Source organism: Papilio polytes, unplaced genomic scaffold, assembly GCF_000836215.1.
Source record: "Papilio polytes unplaced genomic scaffold, Ppol_1.0 DF822067.1, whole genome shotgun sequence".
Lineage (NCBI taxonomy): Eukaryota > Metazoa > Arthropoda > Insecta > Lepidoptera > Papilionidae > Papilio > Papilio polytes.
Window position 1 is genome coordinate 766,681 of NW_013527137.1, and position 14,609 is coordinate 781,289.

At 34.2% G+C, this 14,609-nt stretch overlaps 1 protein-coding gene across 1 annotated transcript; it reads left to right on the forward strand.

Moving 5' to 3' along the window:
• Window positions 1-1,041: 1,041 nt before the first annotated feature.
• LOC106107421 (exocyst complex component 6) lies at window positions 1,042-10,138 on the forward strand. Its single transcript, XM_013288272.1, has 16 exons — window positions 1,042-1,062; window positions 1,264-1,413; window positions 1,745-1,850; window positions 2,346-2,484; window positions 3,506-3,686; window positions 4,219-4,294; window positions 4,387-4,522; window positions 4,896-5,189; window positions 5,817-5,952; window positions 6,769-6,854; window positions 7,514-7,724; window positions 8,168-8,260; window positions 8,638-8,752; window positions 8,827-8,923; window positions 9,224-9,424; window positions 9,878-10,138. The coding sequence occupies exons 1-16, from the start codon at window positions 1,042-1,044 to the stop codon at window positions 10,116-10,118; spliced, it is 2,283 nt and encodes a 760-aa protein (XP_013143726.1). The 3' UTR covers window positions 10,119-10,138.
• Window positions 10,139-14,609: the final 4,471 nt, after the last annotated feature.

Sequence of the window (14,609 nt, forward strand, 5' to 3'; positions counted from 1 at the left end):
ACTTTTGATTTTTTGTTGCAAAGATGATGGTACTTTTTATAACTGAGACTGGTACTCATACCAGTACTAGTTTTAAATGAAAGTCACATCTCTAGTATCGTAATTTGTCTCGTGATAAAGACGTACTGATACAATACATCTTGTTTAATTATTTTTTTGGACTTTGCTAGAAGCAAACTTTTAGTAATTGAATAAAGATAATACGGTACTATATAGAAAATATTCCTATAATTTTAACCAATTATCATTGAAAAGATTAACAAAATAGAAAACTTTAGAAGACCAATTATTTTCCCCAAGAAGGAACTAGTTTTTTTCTTAGGTTTTTTTCATTGATACCTGTCATCTAGTTTAATAGTATGCGCGGTTCATGCTTGGCCAGTACAGTTGGTTAGTATCATGGGCGGGCAGGTAATGTATTGGCGTTGTTTCTCCACGAAATGCTAGTCATGTAACCTTGGAGTAATTAAGAATAGTCTTAATTCAATAGTCCACTATAGAGTGGGAATGAGTTTTATAACTCCAGAACTACTTTTTAAGTAACCATTTTATCAGTATACTTTTTTCAAACCGTATATAGTACTTTTTTTCAAACGTATATAGATTCCTCCATCGGAGTGCTTTTTACAATTCCGGATTCACTGTCCAAATATTAATTGACGTGTGGCTCCTATTCCGCTATTGCTTGTTATAGTAGCAAAACTTGCATAAAACAGATCGTTCACATTACGCCAGTTGCGGTAGAATAGAAAGTAGAAAGATGCCTTTTGCGGACAGTCCAGTTATTGATCGCTACTGACAAACTGTACTGACCAAGTACGATCCGCGCAGTTATTTACTCTTTGTTAGTTTGCCTGTGTCAATGTCTGTCGTTGTCGTTGTCAATGTCACTGTCATCTTAAATCAAGAAATCCAAGTTTTTGTAGTTGAATATTTATAGATTTATTTATTTAAAAGAATATTTAAGTCGGTTCTAAAATATACTGTTATGTAAATAGTGAAGCGCCGTACACATTTACATTGGTATAAAAAATTTCTGAAATGACCAACGCTACAATTCAGGTATAATTTCAAAGACAACACCCACAAAACATTTTAAATTGCTGCATTATTATATAAAATCTTATAAACTGCTGATATTATTACTAAGATTTAGTAATTGTAGTAGTATTTATAACTTCAATTATTAAAAAAGTTTTTTATTTACTTAGTCAAGTTAAATGTACTAAAGTGTTAATTTTTTTTTATATTCGCGTGTGTTAGGAGATAGAAGGTATAGATGACTACTGGGGCCCGGCATTCCGCTCAGTATACGAAGGAGAGGGTGGCCATGAAGCATTTGTCCAGCAATTGGATGAAAGAATCAAACAGCATGACAGGGAGATTGAGAAATTATGCAATTTCTATTACCAGGTAAAGATCTTTACTCTAAAACTATTACAATAGTTGTTTTGACTAACTAATCTTTATGCCAGAACAAGTTTGTGCCCTAGAAATTGTAAATAAAAAAGATTGGATTTCATTTGTTTGACAAAGAGGGTAATGTCCTTTTCAGCTATGAAATTTATTTAATTTGTTTTCTTTCCCGGAGTGTTTTAGGGTATAGTAGATTGCCACAAAATAAATATAAATTAAAAAAATAGTAAAAAAGTTTGAATCATTCTTTCGTTACCTCTCTTTATTTATCAATACTTTGTTGATATTACTCAGTTTCAGTCTGGAGTTTTATTTGTATTAATTCCAGGGTTTCATAGATTCAATTCGTGAGTTGTTACAAGTGAGGTCTCACGCTGAAGAGCTGCATGCAGAGATATCTAATGTCGACTCTAATGTAAAAGAGACAACAGACAGTAAGTATGCTTAAATTTTAAAAACACATAAGTTTATATGGATGGATGTCTGTAGCTTCAACTACTGAATGGGTCTTGATGAAATTTGGCATAGTTGTAAATAGAATTGCATAGCCTGGAAGACCACACAGGCTATTCACTTTTCTTGTTTTTTTAATACTACACACAGTAGCAGGCGTAAGCTAACTTTATAATAGTAAAAATATTTCAACACTGACTATTATTGGCATTATTGCCTATGCCCCGTGTATTACCTTAAGTTTTATTGTATAATAAGGTTGCAAACAAGCTAACGGCCAATGTTCGCCGAAATACCGAAGCTGCCTATATTCATCTACAATATTATTGCATTACCTTTAATAATTGAGGAGGGTCCATACAAAAAATTGGATATATCCCTTTTTTAATACTATAACATATGTTTTACTACCATTAGAGGTTATTTTAAAATACAAGTTTTTATACGTAAATAACAAAACTCTTTGTATTTTTAAGGTCTGTGTTCAAGAGCAGAGGAGCTAATAAGGGCCCGCAGAGTTGAGTTGAACATTGCAGCTACTATTGAAAAGATGGAACTCTGTCTACCACTTCTCACTACATATTCCAAATTGAAGACACAAGTGGATGCTAAAAGGTACCATTTAAATAGAACTACAAAGCATTAAGAATAGGGAATATGCAAGTTTTTTTTTCTTTTTTTAAATAATTGTACTTGTTATAAAATAACCACAAAAAAAATTTGACGTGAAAATATTCAACCATTGAGCTAAAAATAATATAATAAAATTACGACCATTTTCGAGCGACTAAAACGCGACCGGAGTTGTCATGAGATGATTGACGTTAATCGTCTATTCCAGTCATAACATACGCTCAGATGTCACTTCAACGTAAAACACAACAAAGTTTCTCAAGGTCAAAGTGGTAATTAATAATTCTATTCATTAATTTTTTTATTTTAAAGTTGGTTTTGATATCGTGTTTACAGTAAAATACTTCAAGAATGTAATTCTACATTAACTAACGTAAATGAACTGTGTATTGTCAACACAGCGACGCCATATTAGATAGGCCACTTGCTTCGACCAATAGTGTGCGTTTTAGAACTTATCGAGGGAATTTGAAAAAAGACACTTTTTAATGAATAAATTTTGTCACTAAATCACATTATATTTAAAAAAAATCTTTGCAGGACTGTTTTTATAGTAATAAAGTATGCTTAAAAAAAGTTTGGTACAATTTGGCGTCATATGCATATTGCACATTGTTTATCAAATGTGGCAATATCGCACAGGATGAGACTCTTACAGCCCTACAAATAAACGCAATATAAAGTTAAACTTAGGAATAAACTTTGTATAAGCAAATATTAGTACAAATTTGGCTTATACTTAGTTTATTCCTAAGTTTAATTTTATACTGCATTTATTAGTAAGGCTGTTGGGGGAGATGTCCTTTTTCTGTGCGTCAAATCTTCTCTTAATAAATGTTTGGCTTCTCTCTGAATGTCTTTGCATAGTCGCTTCTCTATTCAGGCCAAATTCATTTGTTAACTGTAATTATAAAAAAATGAAACTTAAGTTACAAAGTCAAATAAAATTTGAATGTGGTATTTATTTAGTAAACAAGTAGTTTGAATGTTCATTGTTTTTCAGATACTATCCAGCTCTAAAAACATTAGAGCAATTAGAGCATGTATTGCTTCCCCGAGTAGGGCCGTACAAATGGTGTTCCCAGATATCTGCAGATATACCTCGTCTCAGACAGGCTATACAGGATGCTTCGATGGCGGATTTGAGAGATTTCTTAGAGAATATACGGAAACTTAGTCCACAGGTAATTTACTACATATGAATATACTAGTTTTCGCCAGCGACTTCGCGCACATGGAATTAAAAAAACCAAGTAGCGTATATGTTCTTTCAGACTATCCGCTTAATGTATGCTAACTTTCATTGAGGTCCGTTAAGCAGTTTTCGATACAAACTCCCACAAACATCCATCCATACAAGACACATATATGCCACTTACGGATAAATACTGGAACAACATTTAATTATTTAATAGTGTTTTAAATAATTTTACACTTAAATTCCAAATTCCATTGTAATTTTGACGTTTGTCAGATTGTATGCGTTGCTTACGAAGTGAAATGTTTATGATTCGTTCTAGTATTCCGCCGTTATTAAGTTATATTTTTATTCAGCGCTTATTTCACGCGAAAATACCAGTATTTTATAAAGCTATTTATGTATGGTCTTAAAGAGTACTTGACTAATATTATAGTAAGGTAGCATATATTTATTTCTATGTCCTTTTGAAGTAAATATAATGTATTTTAAATGATTATAATGCAATAATGTTTCAGGTTGGTGCGATGGCATTGAAACAAACTCAAGATATGCTCGGAAGGAGTTTGGAGAATATTGTCAAAAATAAAAAAGGTAATAATTTATTTAGTCTCAGAAAGATTACATTCCTTGAAATTATAGTATGTCAGCACTATTTTGATGGTGTTTTAAATTTTTTTCCCTAGAAATGATGGGAGGCTTAGGTAAAGATAATATTGGTCCACAATGTCCTCATGAGCTGGTAGATTTCAGTCCTCTACATAGATGTCTTCATATACACAGTGTTCTTGGAGCTAAGAATGATTTCATACAATATTACAGGTTAGAAATATATATCTATACTATTATAATAAAGCGTAAACACACTTTTTTGACAGCATATTTTTGAATAATTCTTTTTTTAATAAAAAGCCCTACACTTGTGTCACGCTTAAGGATATATAAAAATTTTCGATAAAAATCCTAATGTGGGAAAGAGACCATGGGTTGCTGCCAACATCAAGGAAGCAAAGTTGTCATCATATCATGTCATTTTGACATTTGTAATTGATAATTTGACACATGTAAACATAAATAAAATTTTCATAATTTCATGCGGATGAAGTCGCACGGGAACAACTAGGTTTTTAAGAAAGATTACATATAAATAGATTTGAGAATAAATAACATTGGATAATTTATTCTTATATTCCAGGGCACAGCGGAAACAGCAAGCTCGGTTAGTTCTGATCCCGGCTACAGGAAACTTACACGACTCTATCCAAGGAATGAAGAGTTACCTGAGTGCTGTTCTAGGCTTCTTCATTCTGGAAGAACATTTACTCACTACCGGAGCTGGTCTGGTCTCCAAAGACTGGCTGCTGGATACATGGAGCATGTCCGTTAATAAAGTGGCATCAACTTTGAGGACCAATACCTCACTTATTACTGACCCTACGCTTATGTTGAGCATCAAACATCAAATAATGCTGTTTATTAATACTCTCAAGTAAGTATTCTGTCAAATTTTACTAATATTTTAAATGCAAATGAGATGGATGTTTTTTAGAGTTTATAGCATAAAATGCTGAACGGATCTCGATCAAATTGGCATACATGTAGTCTGGAAGAACACATAGGCTACTTACTTTTGTGTTTTTTTATACCATGCGGAAGAAGTCGCGGGCAAAACAAGTAAAAAATGTAGTAATCTTGGCATTTTTTAATGATGTTTGTTGAAGTCTAAACGTGTTTTCGTTGTGGAAAAAATGTTCAAAAACACTTATATTAACAAAAACAGATACAACACGGTTTGGTTTGTATATTTATTTATTATGTTTACTTACTCAGTCTCTCACTCATTCATTCATTCATTAGAATGAAAAGAAAATATGTTAATAGTATAATAGCTATCGTCGGCGACTCTGTTCACGTCAAAATAAAAAAAAGCAAGTGTCCTCTGTGTTCTTCCAGACTATCCCCTAAGTACCAAGTTTCATCGAAATCCGTCCAGCCGTTTAGGCTACAAACTCCAACAAATATCCATCCATCCATCTAAACTTTCGCATTTATAATATTAGTATGATATAAGATATAGTGGTTGAAGCTTAGTTAAAAAGCCATGGTGTGTGTCCAGGTGCTACGGGCTGCCCCCGGAGCCGCTGCCGGCCGTGCTGCAGGAGATGGCGGAGCACTACACGGAGGTGCTGATGCAGCGCTGGGTGGCCGTCTTCAGGGACATCCTCGATAACGCCGCATTCCTACCAATAGAGGTGACAACTCATAATACACTTGGCAGTGGTCGGCAAACTTATTAGCCAACTAGCCGTTACTCGCGACTTCGTCCCCGTAAAACTAAAAAATAATAAAAGATATAACCTATGTTACTCACAGATAAATTACCTTTCTAATCATGAAAGAAATTTTAAAATAGGCCCATCAGTTTTTGAATTATTTCAATACATACAAAAATACATTTTTTTCCCTTTATAATATTAGTATAGAAGAGCCAAATGTCAACATTACAACTATTAATAAAAAATAGGAGCCAAATCTACTTTCTTACTAACTTTTATTACATTATATTAGTACACTAAACAAAATTTAATAATTATTAAATATTTCTTAATGTAAGCAATGCGTTTGCATCTCTTTGAAAGTATGAGTAAGTCAGAGCCGCATCTTAGGAGCCAAAGAGCCAAATGCTGCTCCGTAACCGCATTTCGACGACCACTGCACTAAGAGTACGGTTTATCGACGTTGTAATATCACTGTGTTCTGATAGTTTTAATTTAATATGGTTTCTATTTTAATTCAGTAGTCTGCTTATTAGCCAAAGAGCCAAATTTGCACATTAAAAAAAAAAAAGGTAGGAGCCAAATCTGCTTGTTTAGTAAATATGCGCAGTATAAATAAAAATAAATGTCATATTTTAAATTTTTTATGCATACAATATTTTTGCTTCTTAGGCCAAAGAGCCATGCTGCTCTATTGTCGCACTTTTCCGACAACTGGTTTAATAACGAAAAACTATTATAGCGTTATTTTATTAATTTTTAGTACTATTAAAATATATTATTTGTATATAGGTAGCGGATCAAGAACAATACGATGGTGTTATGGATACATTTCCCTATGACGGAGATGAATTGGAAACACAGCCGTTTCCGAGGAAGTAAGTTTTTTTTCAGCTTTTTCACTGTTTTTTATAAGAATACAATCGTTAGGTATGTTGGTAGCGCTGGAAGGATTTATTTACATATATTAGTATTTATGTTAAAATCTGGGAAAAATTATGAAAATTATTTCTTTGCTTACTTATGTCCCTTGGGAACCCGACATTTTTCGGAAACCGTATACTAAGTGTGACCCCAGATTTTGTTTTATGTCTATGCCAAACAATAACATGTTATTTTCGAAGGATTATCCTGTAAACATGAAAAAAACAAAACCTATCCCATGAGAACCGACATTGTTTCCTTATCTGACAGTGACGTCTTTTTTAAGTTATCTGATCCTCTATCAGCCTGTGGTGGGACAGGCCCTTAGAGTTAGACTTACTTAATTCTTGTAAATAGTCTGATAACAATCCAACGTATAAAATATGTGATGGAAATATCGGATTTTGTTACCTTATCTGACAGTGACGTCATTTTGTCTGACTTCCTAAAAGAAGGAGGTACTCAATTCGTCTGTATGTTTTTTTATGTGTGTTACTGGATAATTCCGCCCTAAGTGGACCGATTTTTATGCTATCTTAGCCTCTACGATTCTATGTAGTCGATTAAAGGGTAGAGTTTTCATCTCTTTAGGCAACATCTGCTTTTGTCGTAGGTTTCCGTTCTCGTCAGTAGTTCCAGCAGTATACGTGCAGGTGAAGGAGTTCATCTACGCGTGGCTGAAGTACTCCGCGGGAGTGGGGCTGTGCGGGGCGCGGCGCGCGGCGCAGGCCCGCCACTCCGCCTCGCTGCTCCTCAGCAGGTCCTTCACAGGATGCCTCTCTGCACTCTTCAGAAGACCATTGCCACTGATGCAGCTGGTACAGGTAGGTCACTTTGTGGTCTACTTACAATCCTAAGAATCGAGCCCCCTTAATAACATGGTAAAGCGATGACGTCATAGCACTATTTTTTTACTTAATTACCTATCTAACGGTGAAAGAATTTTTAAAATCGGTCCAGTAGTTTTGGAGTTATTTCAATACATACAAAAATACAAATCCAAATAATATAAGTATAGATTATATATTAGAAAACCTTGGATTGTATCATATGTAACAAGTTACTGTCGGCCAAATACTGAAACGACATTTAAATATGTAACATCTGAAATGAAAATTTGCCGTCGTTAAAACGTTTGAAAGATTGAAAGCGGCACTTGTTAAGATAATTGTTTATCATTCATTCCAGTATTCGGTCGTTTTCTGCGTTTCGTATTAAATATTAGTGTCGAAGATAATTTACTATTTTATTTACCTTTTGTTGATAGATAATAGTAGACACGCAGTATCTGGAGGACGCTACGTTATTTCTATACGAGTTCATAAGTAACATAACGGGCTCCGAGCTTGTCACCACACAGGTAAGTTGAAAATACTATTGATAAATTATAATAATGCCTACTAAAATCTCGTTCATAATAGCTTCGATAAATTTGTGTAGGAATTTTTTTCTGTATTCAAGACAAAAATTTAGTCTTTTGCTACGCTTTTTTTAAGAAATACTCAAAATCTACTCAATAGATTTGTTTTGAAAAAAATGCTAAACCAAATGTCAGCCATCTTACATCAAACAAAAAAATCAAACTTAAATCGGATCATAAATTGCAACGTAAATGTACATACATAAAAAAAAGTTATCCTCCTTTTTGAAGTCAAACAATAAAATATTAAAAAAGTCATCCAGTAGAAAACGAGTTTTTATGTCCGTCATATATATTTGTATAATAAATCGTTATAGGCTGCGGGCAGCATGTTCCAGGCTGCGCGCGATGACGCTGAACAGCAGATCTGCAACAACTTGGAGAAAAAGGTCGATGAGTTCCTCGACCTTGAGAACTACGACTGGTTGTTGGGTATAAAAACCACTTTAAATCTACAAATGGCTTGGTATTGTATATTTTACAGGTTATTTTTTATTTGATAACAGTGGAACCAACCGGACAAGCGTCAGCATTCGTTACTGATATGTTGAGCTATCTGTCTGGTGTACTCACATCGCTGGAACAGCTACCGGAACGCGCCAGGTAAATCTTTATTAATTCGATCATAATTCTTAGCACAATTAGACTCAAAAACTCCATCGCTCAATTAACACCAATAACTCAAAACCTTACCATCAACTCAACAACCACTCAATTTAGCACCAACATATCAACACTCTACCACTTAATTTTAACACCAAAAACTCATTAACTCTACTACACAATTTAACATTAACATCAACAACTCAACACTTTCCCACTCATAACACTAACAACTCAATAGTCTACCACTCAATTTAACACCAACAACTCTAATTTCAATCACTCAACATTGTTTCATAGAGTGGCAGCAGTCCGTGCGGCGACAAACCGCATAGCAACACGGCTGCGGAACCTGCTGATGGACCCCGCGGTGAAGCAGGTCTCCTCCGGCGCACTCTACCAGCTCGACCTCGACGTCATACAGTGCGAGCAGTTCGCGGCCGGCGAGCCTGTGCCAGGGCTCAAGGAGGGTGAACTGCTCGAACACTTCGCCAGCTTAAGGTGAGCCCTGTCTAGTATAGATGTTAGATATCTTAACAGGTCAATTTATATTATATTATTATTATTATTATTATATTGGATAGATTAAACAAGAAGTGATGTCCAATTTAAGATGAACTCTCTGTTACATGTGAGATTACTAGAACTTGTAGGTCAATTTATATTGGCCATGATTAAAAAATGTTATTGGTCAGTTTAAGATGATTTATAGAACATATACACTTTATAGCTACAGTAGCTGTGGCCTGCGACTCCGTCCGATTGAAATATATAAAAAAACACAAAATAAGTAGTCTTCCAGACTGTTCTACATTTATGCCAAATGTCATCGAGATCCGTTCAGATGGCTATAAACTTTAATAAACATCCATCCATCCAAACTTTCGTATTTAGTAAGATTGTCTTCGGTTCGTTTTAACACTGTACTAGTTAATAAATGAACATTTACTACAGGCAACTTTTGGATTTAATAACCGGCTGGGATTGGTCATCATATCTTCACGACGTAGGCATAGAAGGGGGTAAATACGCGCTAGTTACGCCACGAGACGCAGCCACATTACTCGAGAAACTAAAAGAAGCGGAACAGAAGTCGTCTGTCTTCTCCGTTCTAAAGAAGAACGAAAGAGACAGACGTAAGCTTCTCGACACTGTACTCAAACAATTGAAGCAACTTCAGAATCCAGATGGTTGAATTAAAACTAATAATTTTGAGTTTTTTTTATTGATATGTGAACCTGGTCTATTTTAACACTTTCAGTACTTCTGGAATGTCCTATCTATACTAATATATATCTATCTCTCTATACAAACTACTTCGTGGCGTAGGATGTCAGCAATCACAGCATATTTTTGAATAATTCTTTCATTAATAAAAAGCCCTGCACTTACTACACGTTTTAGGCTATATATTTTCACGCTATTTGACTTAGGGGTAAATAAATTTCAACAAAACTCCAAGTGGGAAAAGGACCATAAATACAACATCAAGGAAGCAAGGTTATTACGGCAACGGTAATTTTGACATTTGCAATTGACAATTTGACAAATATAAACAATAAAACAAAGTTTTTATAATTTCATGCGGATGAAGTCGCATGAGAAAAGCTAGTTTGGTATAAAATTGTGGTTTTGAAAGTATTGCGTTTTTAATAATTTGGAAATACTGGGCATCAGTTTTTTCGTTTTAATTTTACATATCAAAGTTGCCATTTTATAATTCAGATTTTTTTAGTCAAAGTCCAAGCGTGTTTTTTTTAACACCATAGATTTACATTTGTCTCCAGTGCAATACTTTTAGTTATTGATAAGGAATTATATCCGTATACCTTTGATTATTTTATGTTGTTATGAAATAATTAGATTAAAAAACTTAATGTTTAGACTAATTGTAGTGATGATAAAGCATTTATAGCTCGAAAAAGTTATTTATTTAATAAATAAAATATTTAACTGATATTTGTAGTTTTATTTTTCAACTAATTTAATCTGTGCCAAATTTTATCACACACTTTCAAACACACACTTTTCAATTAATGGTCGCTTATTGCATAATGCATAATCTATCTCATAATTAAAAAGAAATAAAAAAAAATTCTATACTAATATTATAAAGGAGACAGATTTGTATTTCTGTATGTATTGAAATAACTCGAAAATTGTTAGGCCGAATTCAAAATTTCTTGTACCATTAAAAAGCTACGTTATCAGTATCGTTTGCTATAATTATTAAATTTTACTATTTTTATTAGATTCTATGTGAACGAAGTCGCGAGCAACTGTTAGTACAACAAAACATTAAAAAAAATCTTTAGATTTAAAAACCGCTGTACACATTTCTCTATATTTACTCTATAAATTCGTTTTTCGCGCCATTTCCTTGAAATGAAGTTCACACTTCACATATTTACTATCAAAGTACTGTTCGTATTGAAACGTCAAAAAAATGATTACTCAATGTTTTAAAATGTGGATCAATGCGTCAGATTATCGGAGTGATCGTGAGTCTATTGGGAGACGAGGTCGACATTTGTGACCTTAGGTTAGGGTCAAATTGTCCGCCGATATATGTAACACGTGTTATACTTTTAAAATTGCTATCTCATGTGAGATAAAATATGTGATCTAGTCAGTACGACTTAGCAAAATGTCCGCTTCCACTGTGCAAAAATAAATTTGTATTAATATGGATGGTTAACAACGAAAATCCACAGCAACTTTTTTAGGGGACGACCCTGTTTTTAGTATTATCATAAACTTTAGTTAAATAAGCCATTTCACTTGAAGTCAAACAACCCACACTTGGCCACCGTGGTTGACTATGGCCTAGTCACCCCTTATTAGGATAGGCTCCGTGCCCCTCGGTGGGGACGTATAGTGAGCTGGTGATGATGATGACTTGAAGTTTTTAAAATTATTAGTTCTTTACTTTATTTTAACGGTTTTAATAATTTCGTCCTACGATTTCGTCTGCGCAGTATTAAAAAGAAGGTAAGTAGCCTTTCTTCCAGACTGTATTCTCTGTGTCTTATATCGAGACAAGCCGTTTAAGAGGTAGGTAGTAATAACCATCTATTTAAACTTTTAGCAATTGTAATTATAAATTACGATAGCAAAATTTCACCGGCCGTTAGATTTGCGTCTACTACGATTTACAAAAATTTTTGTTCCCTAATAAAAGATTAAGGGCCTGTCTCACCGCTGGCTGAGAGCGGCTCAAATAGCTCAAAAATGACGTTACTGTCAGATAAGGTAACGAAATTCGATATTTCAATCACATATTTTACACGTTTGATTATCAGACAATTTACAATTTGGTAGGGCAGGACCTAAATGCGATATTTTGTATTGGCATTTGTTATTTAATAGTTGTCAAAGCAAAGCTGCAATATAATAAAAACGTATAGGACATATACAAACACTAAAGTCTTTCCAAACTGTATCTAGTTTGTATTTCGCAAGCACACGGTGCCCCGCTTTATTAAGCCGTGTGTGTAAATGTTGAGAAATTGTGAATATTATAGTTTAGATTATAGATAGTCTAATTTAGGTCTAGTAGACTAGACTAGTAAATACATTGAGATTCTTGGTTATTTAAATTATGTTAAAATATGTAGCTTTTATCTTTCTGTTTTATTTTTAGAAAGATTTAGCAATGAGTAACTCCATCATTGAAATTAATTGCTAAGGTGTATAAAATGTAATAATAATTTACGATTAAAAATTGTAGTCTAGACCGTTAGTGCTATCCAGGGATAGTTTTAGCATTGCCTGCAATTTTGGCGATATTTCTACAATACAACCAGAAAAAAGTCACCCTTTATGGCGCCGTTTTACGTCCGGAGCCTTGGGCGTTCGCCTCACTTCGCACTCGCTGCTACTGGTACTATCTAAATCAACACTTTTACACGAAAGCTAATCGTAATATAGTTTACAAAAATCACTTCATTTTCTTCTAAACATCTTCCTGCGTCCATACATTTAATTAGTCGTTTAGTAAATACATATACTAATTGTAATTGTGTTTGTTTACACGATTACAATTTCAATATATGCAAGTTGGTGGCCGGCACACCTGATACTAATTGTCATTATATCGAGCACTTATAATAAATAACTCATGGGACATGTAGGTCTCAGGGCTCAGTTTAGTCATGCATTTAATATAGAAAGTGATAGTGTTGCAATGCCAGTAGATTTATTGCTTTACATGTGGAGAAATATAGGACTGAATTTGCAAGACTAGATAATTAAAACTAAATTGTATAACATTTACAGTTAACCTATGTTCACAATTTCGTTTACAATCTGTTAAAAAAGACCATAACATATCATTAAAATGATTTTTAAAGATGTTTACAAGCTAGGACTAAAAATGAAAATAATTTTCTTAAACAGTTTTTTCCGCTGAAATCGTACGTTTATGGTATCCGTAGGTTTTTTGCCGTTTTTTTTAGTTTTTTAGTAGTAGCGGTTTTCTATTTATAACATAAGAGGCAAACAAGCGTAGGAACACAATGGTGATCAATGACGCCCATGGACATCTGCACCGGAGGAACTGCCCTATGACGTGATGGTTTGGAAATACCGCCGAGTATAGACTATTCAATATTTATATAAGAGAAGGGGGCAAATAATGACGGGAACACCGACGTGCAATAAACAACGCCCATAGACATCCACAATACCAGAGGAATAACAGATGCGTTGTAGATCTTTTAGAAAATACGCTTCGCTTTTTGAAGAACCCTAACTTGTAAATAATTTGAAGGTAAAATTCCACAACACTGAATAACATAACTATCTAAGTAAAACTTGATGCGATTGAACTTGCAACATTCATATACTAGTTTGTATGAAGAAATAGTGCACAACTATTGTTTGATAATTTCCATACTATCGGTGGCATCGCATTCTGCATACCAACAGTAATGACAAATGGAGGCGCCCTGTTATCAGATTGTCCTTGCAATAACGTGACTCGCCTACATGTGCTGTTTGGTAAGACCGAAACCCACTCACTGACCTATGGTCCTAACGGCCATATACTGAAACGAAACTTAAATACTACCAATCTAATAGACATCAAAATTTGAAAGGAATCTGGAGTTTAAGCGTAGTCATAAGACGACATCATACGTATATAAATATTATAAATGCGAAAGTTACTATGGATGGATGGATGTTAGCGTTTGTAGCCTAAACGGCTGAACGGATCTCCATGAAATTTGGCACAGGTTTAGAGCACAGTCCAGAAGAACACATAGTCTACTTTTTTGTCCCGGGAATAGTTACGGTTCCCGTGGGATTCATCAATTTAGTTATTTAATCTTTACTCGATCATTCTGCAACGGTTCAACTTATCTTATTGAAACTTGGCACAGATATAAAACAAAGTCTGGAGTACACATGGGATAAGGTTCATCTCCGGAAAATGTCCGGTTCCCGAGGGATACGTAGCTTTTTGTTATTTATATAGTTCGTATGTTTTCTAATACCACGCGGACGAAGTCGCGGGCAACAGCTAGTATTTGAATAAGTTTCAGTATTCGGCCGTAAGTCGCTGTTTCATATTAGCATAAATAAAATGACCCTAGAATTCGACTTTTAGGTTTAAAGTTTAGGTTGATAAGGCTAAAAGTTTCATATAAAATAGTTACTTAATAGGCGGATACTCTATGCAACT

Excerpts from the sequence above, each read along its gene's own strand:
- LOC106107421 (XM_013288272.1), top strand. The coding sequence starts at position 1,042 with ATGACCAACGCTACAATTCAG. Across the intron at positions 1,414-1,744 it reads TATGCAATTTCTATTACCAG|GGTTTCATAGATTCAATTCG; the intron begins GTAAAGATCTTT and ends TATTAATTCCAG. Across the intron at positions 2,485-3,505 it reads ACACAAGTGGATGCTAAAAG|ATACTATCCAGCTCTAAAAA; the intron begins GTACCATTTAAA and ends ATTGTTTTTCAG.